The following is a 24083-nucleotide window of genomic DNA, read 5'->3' on the forward strand; positions in this document are numbered from 1 at the left end:
TTCAGCCAGTGCCACTTGTCAATGTTTCCTGGCTGGATTCACATCTCTGCTTGGATTTTCCTGGTTTCCTGACCAGTTCAGCAAAGATAAGTTCTGGCTTTGCTCTTTTCAGTCCACATGTTGTGGACTTATTGTTCTGTGCATTCTATATTTGTCCAGCTTGTCAGTATGGATTATTTCTGTTAGCTGGAAGCTCTGGGAAGCAGATTTACCCTCCACACCTTTAGTCAGGTGTGGAGATTTTTGTAAACTCTGTGTGGATTGTTTTGTAGTTTTAATACTGACCACACAGTATCCTTTCCTGTCCTATCTATCAAGCTAGACTGGCCTCCTATGCTAAAGTCTGATTTCATTTCTGCGTATGTTATTTTCCCCTCCTCTCACCGTCAATATTTGTGGGGGGCTATCTTTCCTTTGGGGATTTTCTCTGAAGCAAGATAGGTTTCCTGTTTCCATCTTTAGGGGAAGTTAGATCTTAGGCTGTGCCGAGGGGTCTAGGGAGCGTCAGGTACCCCCCACGGCTATTGTTAGTTGCGCTGCTAGGTTCAGGGTTTGCGGTCAGTACAGATACCACCTCCTTCAGAGCTTGTCTCATGTTGTTCCTAAACCACCAGATCATAACAGTACAAGTGGCCAAAAATGAATTAAACGCATCTCAAAAGAAGGAAAAGAACGTTCTGAACCATTTTTTTTCTGTGCTCTGTTTTGTCTCTTTTTTCCTCTTGTTTTCTGGGTGGTTCAGGATTTATGCTCTGGCATGGATGTTCAGGGTTTGTTTTCTCGTGTGGATCAACTTCAACGTCTGGAGGAGAGAAGGTTTTTCCACCAACATAGAAGAGGATTCTTTACTGTTAGGGCAGTGAGAATCTGGAATTGCTTGCCTGAGGAGGTGGTGATGGCGAACTCAGTCGAGGGGTTCAAGAGAGGCCTGGATGTCTTCCTGGAGCAGAACAATATTGTATCATACAATTATTAGGTTCTGTAGAAGGACGTAGATCTGGGTATTTATTATGATGGAATATAGGCTGAACTGGATGGACAAATGTCTTTTTTCGGCCTTACTAACTATGTTACTATGTAACTTGCTGCAAGAGTACAGAGTATCCAAGATTATGTTGTCCAGACTCCGGCTTTAGAGCCTAGAATTCCTACTCCTGATTTGTTTTTTTGGGGACAGATCCAAATTTTTGAACTTTAAAAATAACTGCAAATTGTTTTTGCTTTGAAACCCCGTTCTTCTGGTGATCCCATTCAGCAAGTAAAAATCATCATATCCTTGCTGCGGGGTGACCCTCAAGACTGGGCTTTTTCTCTTGAATCAGGGGATCCGGCATTATTGAATGTAGACGCATTTTTTCAAGCGCTCGGATTATTGTATGACGAACCTAATTCTGTGGATCATGCAGAAAAAACCCTGTTGGCCTTGTGTCAAGGTCAGGAAGCGGCAGAATTATACTGCCAGAAATTTAGAAAATGGTCTGTGCTCACTAAATGGAATGAGGATGCTCTGGCTGCAATTTTCAGAAAAGGTCTTTCTGAAGCCCTTAAAGATGTTATGGTGGGCTTCTCTACGCCTGCCGGTTTGAGCGAATCTATGTCTCTAGCCATTCAGATTGATCGGCATCTGCGCGAGCGCAAAGCTGTGCACCATATGGCAGTGTCCTCTGAGCAGAGTCCTGAGTCTATGCAACGTGATAGGATTTTGACTAGAACAGAACGGCAGGAATTCAGACGTCAGAATAGGCTGTGTTTTTACTGTGGTGATTCTGCTCATGTTATTTCTGATTGCCCTAAGCGTACTAGGAGGGTTGCTAGGTCTGTTACCATCAGTACTGTACAGCCTAAATTTCCTTTATCTGTGACCCTGATTTGCTCATTGTCGTCCTTTTCTGTCATGGCATTTGTGGATTCAGGCGCTGCCCTGAACTGAATGGACTTAGAATTCGCCAGGCGCTGTGGTTTTTCCTTGCAGCCTTTGCAGAGCCCTATTCCTTTGAGGGGTATTGATGCTACACCATTGGCCAAGGATAAACCTCAGTACTGGACGCAGATGACTAAGTACATGGCTCCAGCACATCAGGAAGATTGCCGTTTTCTGGTGTTGCATAACCTGCATGATGTTGTTGTACTGGGTTTTCCATGGTTACAGGAACATAATCCAGTGCTGGATTGGAAAACTATGTCTGTGACTAGTTGGGGTTGTCAAGGGGTACATAGTGATGTTCCTTTGATGTCAATTTCCTCTTCCCCCTCTTCTGGGGTGCCTGAGTTCTTGTCGGATTTCCAAGATGTATTTGATGAGCCCAAGTCCAGTTCCCTTCCACCGCACAGGGACGGTGATTGTGCTATTAACTTGATTCCTGGCTGCAAGTTCCCTGAGGGCCGACTTTTCAATCTGTCTGTGCCAGAGCATGCCGCCATGCGGAGTTATGTTAAGGAGTCTTTGGAGAATGGGCATATTCGACTGTCTTTGTCACCATTGGGAGCGGGTTTCTTTTTTGTTGCTAAGAAGGATGGCTCCTTGAGACCCTGTATAGATTATCGTCTTCTTAATAAGATCACGGTCAAATTCCAATACCCCTTCCCTTTGCTTTCTGATTTGTTTGCTCGGATTAAAGGGGCTGGTTGGTTTACTAAGATTGACCTTCGAGGGGCATATAATCTTGTCCGTATTAAACAGGGTGACGAATGGAAAACTGCATTTAATACACCCGAAGGCCATTTTGAATACCTTGTGATGCCATTCGGGCTCTCTAATGCTCCATCTGTGTTCCAATCCTTCATGCATGATATTTTCCGCAATTATCTTGATAAATTCATGATAGTGTATTTGGATGATATTTTGATTTTTTCCGATGATTGGGAGTCTCATGTGAAGCAGGTCAGGATGGTATTCCAGATCCTTCGTGATAATGCTTTGTTTGTGAAGGGGTCTAAGTGCCTATTCGGAGTTCAGAAGGTCTCTTTTTTGGGTTTTATTTTTTCCCCCTCGTCTATAGAAATGGATCCTGTTAAGGTCAAAGCCATTCATTACTGGATTCAACCCACATCTGTGAAGAGCCTTCAGAAATTTTTGGGCTTTGCTAATTTCTATCGCCGTTTCATTGCCAACTTTTCCAGTGTGGTTAAGCCCCTTACTGATTTGACGAAGAAAGGCGCTGATGTGGCGAATTGGTCCTCTGCGGCTGTTGAGGCCTTTCGGGATCTTAAACGCCGATTTACTTCTGCCCCTGTGTTGCGTCAGGCGGATGTTTCTCTTCCTTTTCAGGTTGAGGTTGACGCTTCTGAGATTGGGGCAGGGGCCGTTTTGTCTCAGAGGAATTCTGATGGTTCTTTGATAAAACCGTGTGCTTTTTTTTTCCAGAAAGTTTTCGCCTGCTGAGCGCAATTATGACATCAGCAATCGTGAGTTGTTGGCTATGAAGTGGGCATTTGAGGAGTGGCGACATTGGCTTGAGGGAGCCAAGCACCGCATTGTGGTCTTGACTGATCATAAGAATCTGATTTACCTCGAGTCGGCCAAGCGGCTGAACCCTAGACAGGCTCGATGGTCCCTGTTTTTCTCTCGTTTTGATTTTGTGGTCTCGTATCTTCCGGGATCTAAGAATGTTAAGGCTGATGCCCTCTCTAGGAGTTTTTTGCCTGACTCTCCTGGAGTCCTTGAGTCGGTTGGCATTCTTAAGGAAGGGGTCATTCTTTCTGCCATCTCCCCTGATTTGCGGCGGGTGCTTCAGGAATTTCAGGCTGATAAACCTGACCGCTGTCCGGTAGGGAAGCTGTTTGTTCCTGATAGATGGACAAGTAAGGTAATTTCTGAGGTTCATTGTTCAGTGTTGGCCGGTCATCCTGGGATTTTTGGTACCAGAGATTTGGTTGCTAGGTCCTTTCGGTGGCCTTCCTTGTCGCGGGATGTGCGTACTTTTGTGCAGTCCTGTCCTGTGGGACTTGCGCCCGGACCAAGCCTTGCTGTTCCCGCGCTAGTGGGTTGCTTTTGCCTTTGCCAGTCCCTGAGAGGCCCTGGACGCATATTTCCATGGATTTTATTTCGGATCTTCCTGTTTCCCAGAAGATGTCTGTTATCTGGGTGGTTTGTGACCGGTTCTCTAAAATGGTCCATCTGGTACCTTTGCCCAAGTTGCCTTCCTCCTCAGATTTGGTTCCATTGTTTTTTCAGCATGTGGTTCGTTTGCATGGCATTCCGGAGAATATTGTGTTTGACAGAGGTTCTCAGTTTGTTTCTAGGTTTTGGCGGGCCTTTTGTGCTAGGATGGGCATTGATTTGTCTCTTTCTTCGGCGTTTCATTCTCAGACTAATGGTCAAACTGAGCGAACTAATCAGACCTTGGAAACTTATTTGAGATGCTTTGTGTCTGCTGATCAGGATGATTGGGTGGCTTTCTTGCCGTTGGCCGAGTTTGCCCTTAATAATAGGGCTAGTTCGGCTACTTTGGTCTCACCTTTCTTTTGTAATTTTGGTTTTCATCCTCATTTTTCTCCGGGGCAGGTTGAGCCTTCTGATTGTCCTGGTGTGGATTCTGTGGTTGACAGGCTGCAGCAGATTTGGACTCATGTGGTGGACAATTTGACGTTGTCTCAGGAAAAGGCTCAACGTTTTGCTAACCGCCGTCGGTGTGTTGGTCCCCGGCTTCGTGTGGGGGATTTGGTTTAGTTGTCTTCTCGTCATGTTCCTATGAAGGTTTCTTCCCCTAAGTTTAAGCCTCGGTTTATTGGTCCTTATAAGATTTCTGAAATTATCAATCCGGTGTCTTTTCGTTTGGCTCTTCCAGCCTCTTTTGCCATTCATAATGTTTTCCATAGATCTTTGTTGCGGAGATATGTGGTGCCCGTTGTTCCCTCGGTTGATCCTCCTGCCCCGGTTTTGGTTGAGGGAGAGTTGGAATATGAGGTTGAGAAAATTTTGGATTCTCGTTTTTCGAGGCGGAGGCTTAAGTATCTTGTTAAGTGGAAGGGTTATGGCCAGGAGGATAATTCTTGGTTTGCTGCCTCCGATGTCCATGCTGCCGATTTGGTTCGTGCTTTTCACTTGGCTCGTCCTGATCGGCCTGGGGGCTCTGGTGAGGGTTCGGTGACCCCTCCTCAATGGGGGGGTACTGTTGTGAATTCCACTCTTGGGCTCCCTCCGGTGGTTGTAAGTGGCACTTTTGTGAGTTCTGCTCTTGGGCTCCCTCCGGTGGTTTTAAGTGGAATGGCTGCTCCTTGGATTTAGCAGTCTGCAGCTGCTTCCACTAATTGTCTTTCTGCTCGGCTATTTATGCCTGGCTCTTTCCTTCAGCCAGTGCCACTTGTCAATGTTACCTGGCTGGATTCAAATCTCTGCTTGGATTTTCCTTGTTTCCTGACCAGTTCAGCAAAGATAAGTTCTGGCTTTGCTCTTTTCAGTCCACCTGTTGTGGACTTATTGTTCTGTGCATTCTATATTTGTCCAGCTTGTCAGTATGGATTATTTCTGTTAGCTGGAAGCTCTGGGAAGCAGATTTACCCTCCACACCTTTAGTCAGGTGTGGAGATTTTTGTAAACTCTGTGTGGATTGTTTTGCAGTTTTAATACTGACCGCACAGTATCCTTTCCTGTCCTACCTATCAAGCTAGACTGGCCTCCTATGCTAAAATCTGATTTCATTTCTGCGTATGTTATTTTCCCCTCCTCTCACCGTCAATATTTGTGGGGGGCTATCTTTCCTTTGGGGATTTTCTCTGAGGCAAGATAGGTTTCCTGTTTCCATCTTTAGGGGAAGTTAGATCTTAGGCTGTGCCAAGGGGTCTAGGGAGCGTCAGGTACCCCCCACGGCTATTGTTAGTTGTGCTGCTAGGTTCAGGGTTTGCGGTCAGTACAGATACCACCTCCTTCAGAGCTTGTCTCATGTTGTTCCTAAACCACCAGATCATAACACATGACCTTACATTTATCCCCATTAAAGCTCATTTGCCATTTATCAGCCCAAGCTTCTAGTTTACATAAATCATCCTGTAATATAAAATTGTCCTCCTCTGTATTGATTACCCTGCAGAGTTTAGTGTGCAAATATTGAAATTCTGCTCTGAATGCCCCCTACAAGGTCATTAATAAATATGTTAAAAAGAAGAGGGCCCAATACTGACCCCTGTGGTACACCACTGCTAACCGCGACCCAGTCCGAGTGTGCTCCATTAATAACCACCCTTTGTTTCCTTTCCCTGAGCCAGCTCTTAACCCACTTAGACATATTTTCCCCTATCTCCATTACTCTCATTTTATGTATCAACCTTTTGTGTGGCACCGTATCAAAAGCTTTTGAAAAGTCCATATACACTACATCCACTGGGTTCCCTTGGTCCAGTCCGGAACTTACCTCTTCATAGAAGCTGGTCAGATTAGTCTGACATGAACGGTCCCTAGTAAACCCGTGCTGATACTGGGTCATGAGGTTATTCCTCTTCAAATACTACAGTATAGCATCCCTTAGAATGCCCTCCAGGATTTTACCCACAGTAGAGGTTAAGCTTACTGGCCTATAATTACCGAGTTCAGTTTTTGTCCCCTTTTTGAATATTGGCACCACATTTGCTATACGCCAGTCCTGTGGTACAGACCCTGTTATTATGGAGTCTTTAAAGATTAAAAATAATGGTCTATCAATGACTGTACTTAGTTCCTGCAGTACTCGGGGGTGTATCCCATCCGGGCCCGGAGATTTGTGAATTTTAGTGATTTTTAGACGCCGACGTACTTCCTGCTGAGTTAAGCAGGTGACATTTAATGGGGAATTTCTATCACTAGTCATTTTGTCTGCCATGGGATTTTCTTGTGTAAATACTGATGAAAGAAAGTCATTTAGCATATTGGCTTTTTCCTCATCCTCATCCACCATTTCACCCAGACTATTTTTAAGGGGGCCAACACTATCATTTTTTAGTTTCTTACTATTTACGTAGTTAAAGAATATTTTGGGATTATTTTTACTCTCCCTGGCAATGAGTCTCTCTGTCTCAATCTTTGCTGCCTTGATTTGCTTTTTACAGAATTTATTTAATTTTTTGTATTTATTTAATGCCTCATCACTACCTACTTCCTTTAATTCTCTAAATGCTTTTTTTTGTCACTTATTGCACCCCTTACAGCTCTATGTAGCCATATTGGTTTCCTCCTATTTCTAGTATGTTTATTCCCATATGGTATATACTGTGCACAGGTCCTATCCAGGATGCTAATAAATGTCTCCCATTTTCTTTTTGTATTTTTATGTCTCAGTATATCGTCCCAGTTAACTGCACCAAGATCTTCTCTCATCCGTTGGAAATTTGCCCTCCTAAAGTTTAGTGTCCTTGTAACCCCTCTACTACACATCTTATTAAAGGATACATGAAAACCTATTATTTTGTGATCACTATTCCCCAAGTGACCCCCAACCCTTATATTTGATATGTGGTCTGGCCTGTTGGTTAATATTAGGTCTAGCAGTGCCCCTCCCTTTCGTGTTGGGTCCTGAACCAGTTGTGAAAGGTAATTGTCTCTCATAGTTGTCAAAAACCGATTACCTTTGCTGGAACTGCAGATTTCCGTTCCCCAATCTATTTCAGGGTAGTTGAAGTCCCCCATAATAATGACTTCCCCTTGAGTCGCAGCTTCATCTATTTGCTTTACGAGGATATTCTCCATTGATTCCATTATTTTTGGAGATTTATAACAAACCCCTATCATTAATTTATTATTTTTCCCCTTCCCTTATCTCCACCCACAGGGACTCTACATTTTCATTAGATTCACCTATATTATCACGCCGGATGGGTTTTAAGGACGATTTTACATATAGACACACCCCTCCCCCTCGCTTATCCATTCGGTCATTTCTGAACAGACTATAGCCCTGCAAGTTAGCAGCCCAGTCATGGCTCTCATCCAGCCACGTTTCAGATACCCCCACCATGTCATAATTATGCTCCAACAACATTAATTCTAATTCGTCCAATTTGTTGGCAAGGCTTCTGGCATTAGTATACATGCACTTGATGTTCCTCTCTGTACCTCTATTCTTTCTTAAATTATTATGGTGCTTGATCCCTAGGTTCAAGCAACATATTGTAATCCGATTTCTTATATTTATGGTGCTTGAACCCTAGGTTCAAGCAACATATTGTAGTCCGATTTCTTATATTTTATTCTCCTTCTCCGCGTTTTCCGCAATTAATGCGGCCAGAACCGCTCGGCGCAGAGACCCCGTTCAGGTGGCGTTTCGAAGCCCTCGGTGGGGACAGGTGTGCTATGTATTTTTGGAGTCAATCCGATTTGTAGTTTTTTAAAAAATCGCATTTTAAAAATTTTTTCCTATAGGAATTAATGGTGACCTTTCCATGACCCCCAACTTGACCTTCCAAAGATGGCAGCTATGAAAATGTACGGTGTCCATTTTAGGACATGATCATTTATCAAAGTCAAACATCAGAATAAAGTGACTATGACACCCTCCCGTCCCGTGGGTGAAAAGTAAGTGCACTTCTGGCCCCGTGGGTGAATAGTAAGTGCACCCCCGGCCCCGTGGGTGAATAGTAAGTGCACCCCCGGCCCCGTGGGTGAATAGTAAGTGCACCCCTGGCCCCGTGGGTGAAAAGTAAGTGCACCCCCGGCCCCGTGGGTGAAAAGTAAGTGCACCCCCGGCCCCGTGGGTGAAAAGTAAGTGCACCCCTGGTCCCGTGGGTGAAAAGTAAGTGCACCCCCGGCCCCGCGTGCAAAAAGTAAATGCTCCCCCAATCCCGCATGCAAAATGTAAGTGCACCCCTGGTCCCGCGTTCAAAAAGTAAGTGCACCCCCGGTCCCGTGTGAAAAGTAAGTGCACCCCCGGTCCCGTGTGTGAAAAGTAAGTGCACCCCATCCTGTGTGTGATAAGTAAGGGCCCCCCCATCCTGTGTGTGATAAGTAAGTGCTGCTGTAAAGCTAGCAGCGCTGTTCAAGCACCATGTATTTCCTTTAGGAAATGCCCATCTAGTTAACTGTTCTAACCCCACCCCCCATGCCACCGCCACCCCCATCTTCCTTATTTGTGCTCAGGTCTCTATCTCCACTATCTTCCCCTCCTATAAAATGAATACCCTCCCCCCAATCCCTAGTTTAAACACTCCTCCAAAATTCTAGCCATTTTCTCCCCCAACACAGCTGCACCCTCCCCATTGAGGTGCAGCCCGTCCCTAGCGTAGAGCCTGTAGCCAACTGAGAAGTCGGCCCAGTTCTGCAGGAACCCAAACCCCTCCTTCCTACACCCATTCTTGAGCCACTTATTAACTTCCCTAATCTCCCATTGCCTCTCTGGCGTGGCACGTGGTACAGGCATAATTTCGGAAAATACTACATTGGAGGTCCTTGCTTAATTCCCTGAAATCATCTTTAAGGACCTTAAACCTACCTCTAACTTTGTCATTTGTGCCAATGTGCACTATGACTGCTGGGTCCTCACCATATATGCATAAGAATATGCATAACTAAGCCCATATTCTCCTTGCAGGGTCACCATGTAAGAATCCTCTCAAACAATCAGGTAACCATGGCCTATATGAACATCAGGGACGACAAACTCAGTCCAATTCCTTGATATAGGTGAAAAAAACAGATATTTCAAATGGCAGAGAACCATCTTTTTTCTCTAACGGCTCTACATATAATAGGAAAACAAAGTAGACTTTTTAAGCCACAATCGGCTAAAGCAGGGAGAAAGGGTATTGAATCAATCAATTTTGCAATAAGAACAGTGTGTCTGCTATTAAAGAGAAATTAATATTCACTGCTCTCCACTTCCACAGGTGTGGAGAGCAGTTAATATTCATTTCTCTATTTAGCAGCTGGCACAGGTGTTAGCCACAGCAACCGTCTCCTGTCTCCTGTGACCTGCTGCTCCTCCGCTGCCGCCGCCCCCCCTCCATCTTATAGTCCGAAAAATACTTCTAAGTGAAGCCATCACTCGTGTATAAGCTGAGGGGGGCTTTTTTATCATAAAAAAATGTGCTGAGAAACTTGGTTTATACACAGGTATATACGGTAGCTTCATTTTAATTATTTTACTTATCGTACACCATCATTTGTTTTTTATTAAACAGAACTTTCCAGACATTATCATCTTTATCCACATTATGGTTCCCATTAAAAAAAATCCTATCAGTTTGTCTTGAGAGCGTGGGAGGAAAACAGAGTGGCTGGAGAAAGCACATAATATCACAAACTTTTTGAAAATGTTTTTGGTGGGATTTGAATCCAAACCCCCCAGTGCTGTAAAACAACAGTGCTAACCACTGAGCCAATGAGTCTATGTCTCTTCTATAGCATCAATGTATGACCAAATTGTTTTCTTTTATGATCTGTTAGGCAGCTGACAGTTGCTTTTACTGTATGAGAACATTTTACTTTCTGATATAGTTAGCTACCAAAAAAATATGTTTTTTTTCATTTATCTTTTTATACAGGGGTGTATAAATGAATAACAAATGCTATTGTACTTCAAGGCTTATGCGCTGTACGCCATGTGTAGGTCCTAAGCATAAACTGCATTGTAATTGTTATCTTTTACAAGTATTCAAATTATTGCTCTTCCTCGATACTATTATGAAATACTTTGTTTCCTTTGCAGAATTTATCTTTTTTCTTAAACCCACCAGCAGCAAGATGGACACAGTTGTCTGAAGTGTTAAGTTGGCAGTTTTCATCGGTAACTAAAAGGGGACTTCATGCAGATCAACTAATTATGTTGGAGGAGAAACTATTAGGTAAGACATGCTTATAATACACAATTCAAAGCTTTGGCTGATTCCAGGAACATGATTCTGCAGGCATCCATGAGATTGGGTTGGGTTTTCACTATTGGGACTCTCATCAATCAGAAAGTTATCCCCTATTTGGATACAGTAGGTGATAACTTTCAAATATTATACAAACCCTATAAAAAAAATTTAACCCCTTAATCCCATATGACGTACTATCCCGTCGAGGTGACCTGTGACTTAATTCCCAGGGACGTGTTATGTCTGCTAATGAAAGGTGTAATGAAGGCAATCCAGAGACACAGTGTGCCTAGCAATCCGAGCGCACACAGTGATCTGACAAATACCAAAAAACAAAATAACGAGCTCTGAGACGTGGAAACTCTGTAGACTGCACACCTGATCCTATCCTAAACACAACTAATAGCGGCTGTGGATTGCGCCTAGCAACTACCTATGCAACTCGGCACAGCCTAAGAAACTAGCTAGCCTGAAGATAGAAAAATAGGCCTGACTTGCCCCCAGAGAAATACCCCAAAGGAAAAGGCAGCCCCCCACATATAATGACTGTGAGTAAGATGAAAAGACAAAACGTAGGGATGAAATAGATTCAGCAAAGTGGGGCCCGATAATCTTAGACAGAGCGAGGATAGTAAAGCGAACTTTGCAGTCTACAAAAAACCCTAAAGCAAAAACCACGCAAAGGGGGCAAAAAAGACCCACCGTGCCGAACTAACGGCACGGCGGTACACCCTTTGCTTCTCAGAGCTACCAGCAAAACAAAAGACAAGCTGGACAGAAAAAAAGCAACAAAATAGCAAAAAAGCTCTTAGCTATACAGAGCAGCAGGTCACAGGAACAATCAGGAGAAGCTCAGATCCAACACTGGAACATTGACAAGGAGCAGGGATAGCAGCATCAGGCGGAGTTAAGTAACGAAGCAGTTAACGAGCTCACCAGAACACCTGAGGAAGGAAGCTCAGAAGCTGCAGTACCACTTGTGACCACAGGAGTGAATTCAGCCACCGAATTCACAACAGTACCCCCCCCTTGAGGAGGGGTCACCGAACCCTCACCAGAGCCCCCAGGCCGACCAGGATGAGCCGCATGAAAGGCACGAACAAGATCGGGAGCATGAACATCAGAGGCAAAAACCCAGGAATTATCTTCCTGAGCATAACCCTTCCATTTAACCAGATACTGGAGTTTCCGTCTAGAAACACGAGAATCCAAAATCTTCTCCACAATATACTCCAATTCCCCCTCCACCAAAACCGGGGCAGGAGGCTCAACAGATGGAACCATAGGTGCCACGTATCTCCGCAACAACGACCTATGGAATACATTATGTATGGAAAAGGAGTCTGGGAGGGTCAAACGAAAAGACACAGGATTGAGAACCTCAGAAATCCTATACGGACCAATAAAACGAGGTTTAAATTTAGGAGAGGAAACCTTCATAGGAATATGACGAGAAGATAACCAAACCAGATCCCCAACACGAAGTCGGGGACCCACACGGCGTCTGCGATTAGCGAAAAGTTGAGCCTTTTCCTGGGACAATGTCAAATTGTCCACTACCTGAGTCCAGATCTGCTGCAACCTGTCCACCACAGAATCCACACCAGGACAGTCCGAAGACTCAACCTGTCCTGAAGAGAAACGAGGATGGAACCCAGATTTGCAAAAAAATGGAGAAACCAAGGAAGCCGAGCTGGCCCGATTATTAAGGGCGAACTCAGCCAACGGCAAAAAGGACACCCAATCATCCTGGTCAGCAGAAACAAAACATCTCAGATATGTTTCCAAGGTCTGATTGGTTCGTTCGGTCTGGCCATTAGTCTGAGGATGGAAAGCCGAGGAAAAGGATAGGTCAATGCCCATCCTACCACAAAAGGCTCGCCAAACTGGGAACCTCTGTCAGAAACAATATTCTCAGGAATGCCATGCAACCGAACCACATGCTGAAAGAACAAAGGCACCAAATCAGAGGAGGAAGGCAATTTAGCCAAGGGCACCAGATGGACCATTTTAGAAAAGCGATCACAGACCACCCAAATGACTGACATCTTTTGAGAAACGGGAAGGTCAGAAATGAAATCCATCGAAATATGTGTCCAAGGCCTCTTTGGGACCGGCAAGGGCAAAAGCAACCCACTGGCACGAGAACAGCAGGGCTTAGCCCTAGCACAAATCCCACAGGACTGCACAAAAGTACGTACATCCCGTGACAGAGATGGCCACCAGAAGGATCTAGCCACTAACTCTCTGGTACCAAAGATTCCAGGATGACCAGCCAACACCGAACAATGAAGTTCAGAGATAAGTTTATTAGTCCACCTATCAGGGACGAACAGTTTCTCCGCTGGACAACGATCAGGTTTATTCGCCTGAAATTTTTGCAGCACCCGCCGCAAATCAGGGGAGATGGCAGACACAATGACTCCTTCCTTGAGGATACCCGCTGGCTCAGATAAACCCGGAGAGTCGGGCACAAAACTCCTAGACAGAGCATCCGCCTTCACATTTTTAGAGCCCGGAAGGTACGAAATCACAAAGTCGAAGCGGGCAAAAAATAACGACCAACGGGCCTGTCTAGGATTCAAGCGCTTGGCAGACTCGAGATAAGTCAAGTTCTTATGATCAGTCAATACCACCACGCGATGCTTGGCTCCTTCAAGCCAATGGCGCCATTCCTCGAATGCCCACTTCATGGCCAGCAACTCTCGGTTGCCCACATCATAATTACGCTCAGCGGGAGAAAACTTCCTGGAAAAGAAAGCACATGGTTTCATCACTGAGCAATCAGAACCTCTCTGTGACAAAACCGCCCCTGCTCCAATCTCAGAAGCATCAACCTCGACCTGGAACGGAAGAGAAACATCTGGCTGACACAACACAGGGGCAGAAGACCAATTAACCAAATCAGCACCCTTCTTGGTCAAATCGGTCAATGGTTTGGCAATGCTAGAAAAATTACAGATGAAGCGACGATAAAAATTAGCAAAGCCCAGGAACTTTTGCAGACTTTTCAGAGATGTCGGCTGAATCCAATCCTGGATGGCTTGGACCTTAACTGGATCCATCTCGATAGTAGAAGGGGTAAAGATGAACCCCAAAAATGAAACTTTCTGCACACCGAAGAGACACTTTGATCCCTTCACAAACAAAAAATTAGCACGCAGGACCTGAAAAACCATTCTGACCTGCTTCACATGAGACTCCAAATCATCTGAGAAGATCAAAATGTCATCCAAGTAAACAATCAGGAATTTATCCAGATACTCACGAAAGATGTCATGCATAAAAGACTGAAACACAGATGGAGCATTGGCAAGTCCGAACGGCATCACTAGATACTCAAAATGACCCTCGGGCGTATTGAATGCAGTTTTCCATTCATCTCCTTGCCTGATTCTCACCAGATTATACGCACCACGAAGATCTATCTTAGTGAACCAACTAGCCCCCTTAATCCGAGCAAACAAGTCAGATAACAATGGCAAGGGATACTGAAATTTAACAGTGATCTTATTAAGAAGGCGGTAATCAATACACGGTCTCAGCGAACCATCCTTCTTGGCTACAAAGAAGAACCCTGCTCCCAGTGGTGATGATGATGGGCGAATATGTCCCTTCTCCAGGGATTCCTTCACATAACTGCGCATAGCGGCGTGTTCGGGCACGGATAAATTAAATAATCGACCTTTAGGGAATTTACTACCAGGAATCAAATTGATAGCACAATCACAATCCCTATGCGGAGGTAGGGCATCGGACTTGGGCTCTTCAAATACATCCTGATAATCAGACAAGAACTCTGGGACCTCAGAAGGGGTGGATGACGAAATCGACAAAAATGGAACATCACCATGTACCCCCTGACAACCCCAGCTGGACACCGACATGGAATTCCAATCCAATACTGGATTATGGGTTTGTAGCCATGGCAACCCCAACACGACCACATCATGCAGATTATGCAACACCAGAAAGCGAATAACTTCCTGATGTGCAGGAGCCATGCACATGGTCAGCTGGGCCCAGTACTGAGGTTTATTCTTGGCCAAAGGTGTAGCATCAATTCCTCTCAATGGAATAGGACACCGCAAAGGCTCCAAGAAAAACCCACAATGTTTAGCATAATCCAAATCCATCAGATTCAGGGCAGCGCCTGAATCCACAAACGCCATGACAGAAAACGACGACAAAGAGCATATCAGGGTAATGGACAGAAGGAATTTGGACTGTACAGTACCAATGACGGCAGACCTAGCGGACCGCTTAGTGCGCTTAGGACAATCAGAAATAGCATGAGTGGAATCACCACAGTAGAAACATAGCCCATTCAGACGTCTGTATTCTTGCCGTTCAACTCTGGTCATAGTCCTATTGCACTGCATAGGCTCAGGTTTAACCTCAGGCAATACCGCCAAATGGTGCACAGATTTACGCTCGCGCAAGCGTCGACCGATCTGAATGGACAAAGACTCATTCAAACCAGCAGGCATAGGAAATCCCACCATGACATCCTTAAGAGCCTCAGAGAGACCCTTTCTGAACAAAGCTGCCAGCGCAGATTCATTCCACTGAGTGAGTACTGACCATTTCCTAAATTTCTGACAATATACTTCTATATCATCCTGACCCTGGCACAAAGCCAGCAAATTTTTCTCAGCCTGATCCACTGAATTAGGCTCATCGTACAGTAATCCGAGCGCCAGGAAAAACGCATCGACACTACTCAATGCAGGGTCTCCTGGCGCAAGAGAAAATGCCCAGTCTTGAGGGTCGCCGCGCAAAAAAGAAATAATAATCAAAACCTGTTGAATAGGATTACCAGAAGAATGAGGTTTCAAGGCCAGAAATAGCTTACAATTATTTTTGAAACTTAGAAACTTAGTTCTATCTCCAAAAAACAAATCAGGAATAGGAATTCTTGGTTCTAACATAGATTTCTGATCAATAGTATCTTGAATCTTTTGTACATTTATAACGAGATTATCCATTGAAGAGCACAGACTCTGAATATCCATGTCCACACCTGTGTCCAGAATCACCCAAATGTCTAGGGGGAAAAAAAAAAAAAAGTGAACACAGAGCAGAGAAAAAAAAAATGGTGTCAGAACTTTTTCTTTCCCTCTATTGAGAATCATTAGATGGGCTCCTTGTACTGTTATGTCTGCTAATGAAAGGTGTAATGAAGGCAATCCAGAGACACAGTGTGCCTAGCAATCCGAGCGCACACAGTGATCTGACAAATACCAAAAAACAAAAGAACGAGCTCTGAGACGTGGAAACTCTGTAGACTGCACACCTGATCCTATCCTAAACACAACTAATAGCGGCTGTGGATTGCGCCTAGCAACTACCTATGCAACTCGGCACAGCCTAAGAAACTAGCTAGCCTGAAGATAGAAAAATAGGCCTGACTTGCCCCCAGAGAAATACCCCAAAGGAAAAGGCAGCCCCCCACATATAATGACTGTGAGTAAGATGAAAAGACAAAACGTAGGGATGAAATAGATTCAGCAAAGTGGGGCCCGATAATCTTAGACAGAGCGAGGATAGTAAAGCGAACTTTGCAGTCTACAAAAAACCCTAAAGCAAAAACCACGCAAAGGGGGCAAAAAAGACCCACCGTGCCGAACTAACGGCACGGCGGTACACCCTTTGCTTCTCAGAGCTACCAGCAAAACAAAAGACAAGCTGGACAGAAAAAAAGCAACAAAATAGCAAAAAAGCACTTAGCTATACAGAGCAGCAGGTCACAGGAACAATCAGGAGAAGCTCAGATCCAACACTGGAACATTGACAAGGAGCAGGGATAGCAGCATCAGGCGGAGTTAAGTAACGAAGCAGTTAACGAGCTCACCAGAACACCTGAGGAAGGAAGCTCAGAAGCTGCAGTACCACTTGTGACCACAGGAGTGAATTCAGCCACAGAATTCACAACAGGGACGGGATAGTACGTCATAGGAGATCCGCCATGCTCATGGGGGGAGTGCGGCCGATCGTCGCCGGGTGTCAGCTGATCATTACAGCTGACATCTGGCACTATGTGCCAGGAGTGATCACGGACCGCTCCCTTCACATTAACCCCCAGAACACTGCGATCAAACATGATTGCAGCGTTCTGGCGGCATAGGGAAGCATCGCGCAGGGAGGGGGCTCCCTGCGTGCTTCCCTGAGACCCTCAGAACAACGCTATGTGATTGCATTGTTCCGAGTGTCTCCTGCCTGCAGGCCCCAGATCCAAAATGACCACGGGGCTCCTTCTGGGTCCTGCAGGGAGGTGGCTTGTAGGCGCCTGCTCAGAGGAGGCGCCGGCAAGCCTGGAGCACTGCCTGTCAGATCGCTGATCTGACACAGTGCTTTACAAAGTGTCAGATCAGCGATCTGACACTATACTGTGATGTCCCACAGTGGGACAAAGTAAAAAAGTTTAAAAAAATATATTTACATGTGTAAAAAAAAATAAAAATTCCAAAATAATGAAAAAAAAAAAATTGTTCCAATAAATACATTTCTTTATCTAAATAAAAACAACAAACAATAAAAGTACGCATATTTAGTATCACCACGTCTGTAATGACCCGACCTATAAATCTGTCCCACTAGTTAACCCCTTCAGTGAACAACGTAAAAAAAAAAGATGCAAAAAGCAACGCTTTATTATCATACCGCCAAACAAAAAGTGGAATAACACGCGATCAAAAAGACGAACATAAATAACCATTGTACCTCTGAAAACATCATCTTGTCCCGCAAAAAACGAGCCGCCATACAGCGTCATCAACGAAAAAATTAAAAAGTTATAGTCCTCAGAATAGTTTTTATCGTATAAAAGCCCCAAAACCAAAAAAAGATATAAATGAGGTATCGCTGTAATCATTCTGACCGAAGAATAAAACTGCTGTATCAATTTTACCAAACGCGGAAAGGTATAAGCACCCCCACAAAAGAAATTCATAAATAGCTGGTTTTTGTTCATTCTACCTCACAAAAATCGGAATAAAAAGCGATCAAAAAAGTCACGTGCCCGAAAATGGTACCAATAAAAACGTTAACTCGTCCCGCAAAAAACAAGACCTCACATTACTCTGTGGACCACAATATGGAAAAATTATAGCTGTCAAAATCATAAAAATCAGCTAAAAAACCCGCTATAAAAGTAAATCAACCCCCCCATCATCACCCCCTTAGTTAGGGAAAAATAATAAAATTTTAACATGCTTTGCAAAAAAGAAAAAAAAGAGCATGAACCGCACATCCCAAAATCATACGTTGATCTAAAGCCGCTAGGCAAAAATTAATATAACTGAATATGAGGTTTTCAGTTTAACATTCTGATCAGACTGTATGAAGCCCACTGCCCCGTCACGGCAAACCTCGTAGTGGGTCCTAACGCCCTAACGGAGCGGAGCCGTGCGGCGCCCACCGCCACAGCGGCCATGCACCAGCATGTTCTAGTCTTCTTCTTGGACCAGCACTCCTCCCATTTAGCTCAGGTGATTTTAATTAGCAGGAGACTGCAAAGTTAGGGGTCTAGCCCATTTTGGCTCTCACTGAAGAGCTGGAGGAAGGTGAGTTTAAGTGCTCCTTTCATTTTGGTGTTGGTGCTGTGTGGCGGCCATTGTTGCTGTGGCTTTGTGCTGGTGGGGCGGCGCGGTCTGGAGCCGTGGGGACTCAGTCTTGCAGCATGGGTGCTGTGTGGCAACAGGCCGTCCGCCCTGCTGGTGCATGGCCGCTGTGGCGGTGGGCGCCGCACGGCTCCGCTCCGTTAGGGCGTTAGGACCCACTACGAGGTTTGCCGTGACGGGGCAGTGGGCTTCATACAGTCTGATCAGAATGTTAAACTGAAAACCTCATATTCAGTTATATTAATTTTTGCCTAGCGGCTTTAGATCAACGTATGATTTTGGGATGTGCGGTTCATGCTCTTTTTTTTTTTTTCTTTTTTTGCAAAATAAAATTTTAACCCCTTTACCCCCAAGGGTGGTTTGCACGTTAATGACCGGGCCAATTTTTACAATTCTGACCACTGTCCCTTTATGAGGTTATAACTCTGGAACGCTTCAACGGATCCCAGTGATTCTGACATTGTTTTCTCGTGACATATTGTACTTCATGATAATGGTAAAAATTCTTTGATAGTACCTGCGTTTATTTGTGAAAAAAACGGACATTTGGCGAAAATTATGAAAATTTCGCAATTTTCCAACTTTGAATTTTTATGCAATTAAATCACAGAGATATGTCACACAAAATACTTAATAAGTAACATTTCTCACATGTCTACTTTACATCAGCACAATTTTGGAACCAAAATTTTTTTTTGTTAGGGAGTTACAAGGGTTAAAAGTTGACCAGCAATTTCTCATTTTTACAACACCATTTTTTTTTAGGGACCACATCTCATTTGAAGTCATTTTGAGGGGTCTATATGATAGAAAATACCCAAGTGTGACACCATTCTAAAAACTGCACCCCTCATGGTGCTCAAAACCATATTCAAGAAGTTTATTAACCCTTCTGCTGCTTCACAGGAATTTTTGGAATGTTTAAATAAAAATGAACATTTAACTTTTTTTCACAAAAAATTTACTTCAGCTCCATTTTGTTTTATTTTACCAAGGGTAACAGGAGAAAATGGACCACAAAAGTTGTTGTACAATTTGTCCTGAGTACACCGATACCCCATGTGTGGTGGTAAACCACTGTTTGGGCGCATGACAGAGCTCGGAAGCGAAGGAGCGCCGTTTGACTTTTCAATGCAAAATTGACTGGAATCGAAATGGGACACCATGTTGCGTTTGGAGAGCCCCTGATGTGCCTAAACATTGAAACCCCCCACAAGTGACACCATTTTGGAAAGTAGACCCCCTATGGAACTTATCTAGAGGTGTGGTGAGCACTTGACCCACCAAGTGCTTCACAGAAGTTTATAATGCAGAACCGTAAAAATAAAAAATCATATTTTTTCACAAAAATTATCTTTTCGCCCCCAATTTTTTATTTTCCCAAGGGTAAGAGAAGAAATTGGACACCAAAAGTTGTTGTACAATTTGTCCTGAGTACGCTGATACCCCATATGTGGGGGTAAACCACTGTTTGGGCGCATGGGAGAGCTCGGAAGGGAAGGAGCGCCGTTTGACTTTTCAATGCAAAATTGACAGGAATTGAGATGGGATGCCATGTTGCGTTTAGAGAGCCACTGATGTGCCTAAACATTGAAACCCCCCACAAGTGACACCATTTTGGAAAGTAGACCCGCTAAGGAACTTATCTAGATGTGTGGTGAGCGCTTTGACCCACCAAGGGCTTCACAGAAGTTTATAATGCAGAGCCGTAAAAATAAAACAAAAATTTTTTCCCAAAAAAATTATTTTTTAGCCCCCAGTTTTGTATTTTCCCGAGGGTAACAGGAGAAATTGGAGCCCAAAATTTGTTGTCCAATTTGTCCTGAGTGCGCTGATACCCCATAAGTGGGGGGGAACCACTGTTTGGGCGCATGGGAGGGCTCGGAAGGGAAGGAGCTCCATTTGGAATGCAGACTTAGATGGAATGGTCTGCAGGTGTCACATTTGCGTTTGCAGAGCCCCTAATGTACCTAAACAGTAGAAACCCCCCACAAGTGACACCATTTTGGAAACTAGACACCCTAAGGAACTCATCTAGATGTGTTGTTAGAGCTTTGAACCCCCAAGTGTTTCACTACAGTTTGTAACGCAGAGCCGTGAAAAAAAAAAAAAAACTTTCCCCAAAAGAATATTTTTTAGCCCCCAGTTTTGTATTTTCCCGAGGGTAAGAGGAGAAATTCGACCCCAAAAGTTGTTGTCCAATTTCTCCTGAGTACGTTGATACCCCATATGTGGGGGGAACCACCGTTTGGGCGCATGGGAGGGCTTGGAAGGGAAGGAGTGCCATTTGGAATGCAGACTTAGATGGAATAGTCTGCAGGCATCACATTGCGTTTGCAGAGCCCCTAATGTACCTAAACAGTAGAAACCCCCCACAAGTGACCCCATATTGGAAACTAGACCCCCCAGGGAACTCATCTAGATGTGTTGTGAGAACTTTGAACCCCCAAGTGTTTCACTACAGTTTATAACGCAGAGCCGTGAAAATAAAAAATCTTTTTTTTTTCCCACAAAAATTATTTTTTAGCCCCCAGTTTTGTATTTTCCCAAGGGTAACAGGAGAAATTGGACCCCAAAAGTTGTTGTCCTATTTGTGCTGAGTACGCTGATACCCCATATGTTGGGGTAAACCCCTGTTTGGGCACACGGGAGAGCTCGGAAGGGAAGGAGCACTGTTTTACTTTTTCATTGCAAAATTGGCTGGAATTGAGATCGAACGCCATGTCGTGTTTGGAGAGCCCCTGATGTGCCTAAACAGTGGAAACCCCCCAATTATAACTGAAACCCTAAACCAAACACACCCCTAACCCTAATTCCAACGGTAACCCTAACCACACCTTTAACCCTGACACACCCCTAACCCTAATCCCAACCCTATTCCCAACTGTAAATGTAATCTAAACCCTAACTTTAGCCCCAACCCTAACTGTAGCCCCAACACTAACCCTAGCCCTAACCCTAACCCTAGCCCTAACCCTAGCCCTAACCCTAGCCCTAATGGGAAAATGGAAATAAATACATTTTTTTAATTTTTCCCTAACTAAGGGGGTGATGAAGGGGGGTTTGATTTACTTTTATAGCGAGTTTTTTAGCGAATTTTTATGATTGGCAGCCATCACACACTGAAAGACGCTTTTTATTGCAAAAAATATTTTTTGCGTTACCACATTTTGAGAGCTATAATTTTTCCATATTTTGGTCCACAGAGTCAAGTGAGGTCTTGTTTTTTGCGGGACGAGTTGACGTTTTTATTGGTAACATTTTCGGGCACGTGACATTTTTTGATCGCTTTTTATTCCGATTTTTGTGAGGAAGAATGACCAAAAACCAGCTATTCATGAATTTCTTTTGGGGGAGGCGTTTATACCGTTCCGCGTTTGGTAAAATTGATAAAGCAGCTTTATTCTTCGGGTCAGTACGATTACAGCGACACCTCAGTTATATCATTTTTTTATGTTTTGGCGCTTTTATACGATAAAAACTATTTTCCAGAAAAAATAATTATTTTTGCATCGTTTTATTCTCAGGACTATAACTTTTTTATTTTTTTGCTGATGATGCTGTATGGCGGCTCGTTTTTTGCAGGACAAGATGACGTTTTCAGCGGTACCATGGTTATTTATGTCTGTCTTTTTGATCGCGTGTTATCCCACTTTTTGTTTGGCAGTATGATAATAAAGCGTTGTTTTTTGCCTCGTTTTTTTTTTCTTACGGTGTTTACTGAAGGGGTTAACTAGTGGGCGAGTTTTATAGGTTGGGTCGTTACGGACGCGGCGATACTAAATATGTGTACTTTTATTTTTTATTTTTATTTTTATTTAGATGAAGAAATGTATTAATGGGAATAATATTTTTTTTTCATTATTTAGGAATATTTTTTTTTATTTTTTTTTTACACATTTGGAAATTTCTTTTTTTAACTTTTTTATTTTGTCCCGGGGGGGACATCACAGATCGATGATCTGACAGTTTGCACAGCAGGCTTCACAGTGCCTGCTCTGAGCAGGCTCTGTGAAGCCACCTCCCTCCCTGCAGGACCCGGATCCACGGCCATCTTGGATCCGGGGCTGGAGCAGGCAGGGAGGGAGGTAAGACCCTCGCAGCAACGCGATCACATCGCGTTGCTGCGGGGGGGCTCAGGGAAGCCCGCAATGAGCCCCCTCCCTGCGCGATGCTTCCCTGTACCGCCGGCACATCGCGATCATCTTTGATCGCGGTGTGCCGGGGGTTAATGTGGCGGGGGAACGCACCGAGTAATAGGTAGGTAGCTACAAGGTGCGTTCACAGCCCGGGGTCCACCGTGCAGAGATATCTGCTGCTAAGTAACGGCGGATGGACTCTGAGGTCACACGTGGATTAGGCTTCACCCCATGTGAACTGGTAGTGAACTCTGTTGCCTCACAGAGTCGCGCTGTACACAGAACTAATACCCTAACTAGGCTAATTGCCCCCACTGACGCTAGCTGCCTGCCTGAGTGTACAATCCCAATGCTAACAGCTTCACACCACATAAGAACTGAGTGGTATAGTATCCACTTGCATAAGCCAAAACACATTTGATATTAGCGCATGGCCGTGCAGCCATGCGAGCCTTAAATAGTTGCAGCACGTACAGGGCCTTCAAAGAAGGACCAATGGAGTTGCTGCAGTACCTGAGCATGTGACCCTAAATTTCCACTGAGAGATCTTGCCCTGGGCATGCTCAGAGTGCAAAGCAGGACTTAGTCCTAGCACCTACAAGGACCTTCCAAGAAGGTCAAATGGAAGTTGCTGCAGTAGCTGAGCATGTGACCCTAGATCTCCACTGAGAGATCTTGCCCTGGGTATTCTCAGTGTGTGCAAAGCAGGACTTAGTCCCAGAAAAGCCTGCTCGCCGCAGATCAGTGCAGGGTACAATAGCAGAGCCTGGAGACGCAGTAGTAACCCTCTGCACAGTATCAGTCCCAGTGAGATGCTGGGTGCGATGTCTTCGCTGAGAAGGCTGCACTGCGGCCGATGCAGAATGGGAGACTGCAGCAGACACGGATCGAGATTCCCCCTGTGCAGCAGAGGAAACTCAACTCCTAACAGGGCTAAAGTTAGGGTTAGGGTTGGGGCTAAAGTTAGGGTCAGGGCTAAAGTTAGGGTTAGAGTTGGGTTGGGGTTAGGGTTGGGGCTAAAGTTAGGGTTGGGGCTAAATTTAGGGTTAGGTTTTGTGGCTAAAGTTAGGGTTTGGATTACATTTACGATTGTGATTAGTGTTAGGGGTGTGTTTGGGTTAGGATTTCAGTTAGGCTGGTTTCACATTGGTGTTTTTTGGGGTGCGTTTTTGCGGTAAAAAACGCAAAAAAAGCATGGTGAAAAAACGCATGTAAACGCGTGTAAACGCTGCGTTTTTTTGACGCATGCGTTTTTGCATGTGGTGAAAAAAACGCGGCGTTTTGACGCGTTTACATGCGTTTTTACATGCGTTTGCGTTTTTAAACGCATGCTGAGAAATGTGTGACAGCTGCCAATCATCAAAATAAAGTAAAAAACCCACTATAAACAGAAATAGTTAGGGTTAGGGGTAGGGATCATAACCCTAAAGGGATCCTACCCCTAACCCTACCCCTAAACCTAAGCGATCCTAACCCTAACCCTAAAGGGATCCTACCCCTAACCCTACCCCTAACCCTAAGGGATCCTAACCCTACCCCTAACCCTAAGGGATCCTAACCC

The 24083-nt window shown here is 44.5% G+C and overlaps 1 protein-coding gene across 5 annotated transcripts in view; it reads left to right on the forward strand.

Moving 5' to 3' along the window:
* STAT1 (signal transducer and activator of transcription 1) overlaps nt 1–24083 on the forward strand; it is a 1428390-nt gene that overhangs the window by 1063691 nt on the left and 340616 nt on the right. For all 5 annotated transcript variants that reach the window (XM_069733810.1, XM_069733808.1, XM_069733811.1 and 2 more), the window contains one exon: nt 10611–10746. In XM_069733810.1, the coding sequence (XP_069589911.1) occupies nt 10611–10746 (136 nt within the window). The remainder of the gene's footprint in view (nt 1–10610; nt 10747–24083) is intronic.

The sequence above is a fragment of the Ranitomeya imitator genome, chromosome 7 (assembly GCF_032444005.1).
Source record: "Ranitomeya imitator isolate aRanImi1 chromosome 7, aRanImi1.pri, whole genome shotgun sequence".
Classification (NCBI taxonomy): domain Eukaryota; kingdom Metazoa; phylum Chordata; class Amphibia; order Anura; family Dendrobatidae; genus Ranitomeya; species Ranitomeya imitator.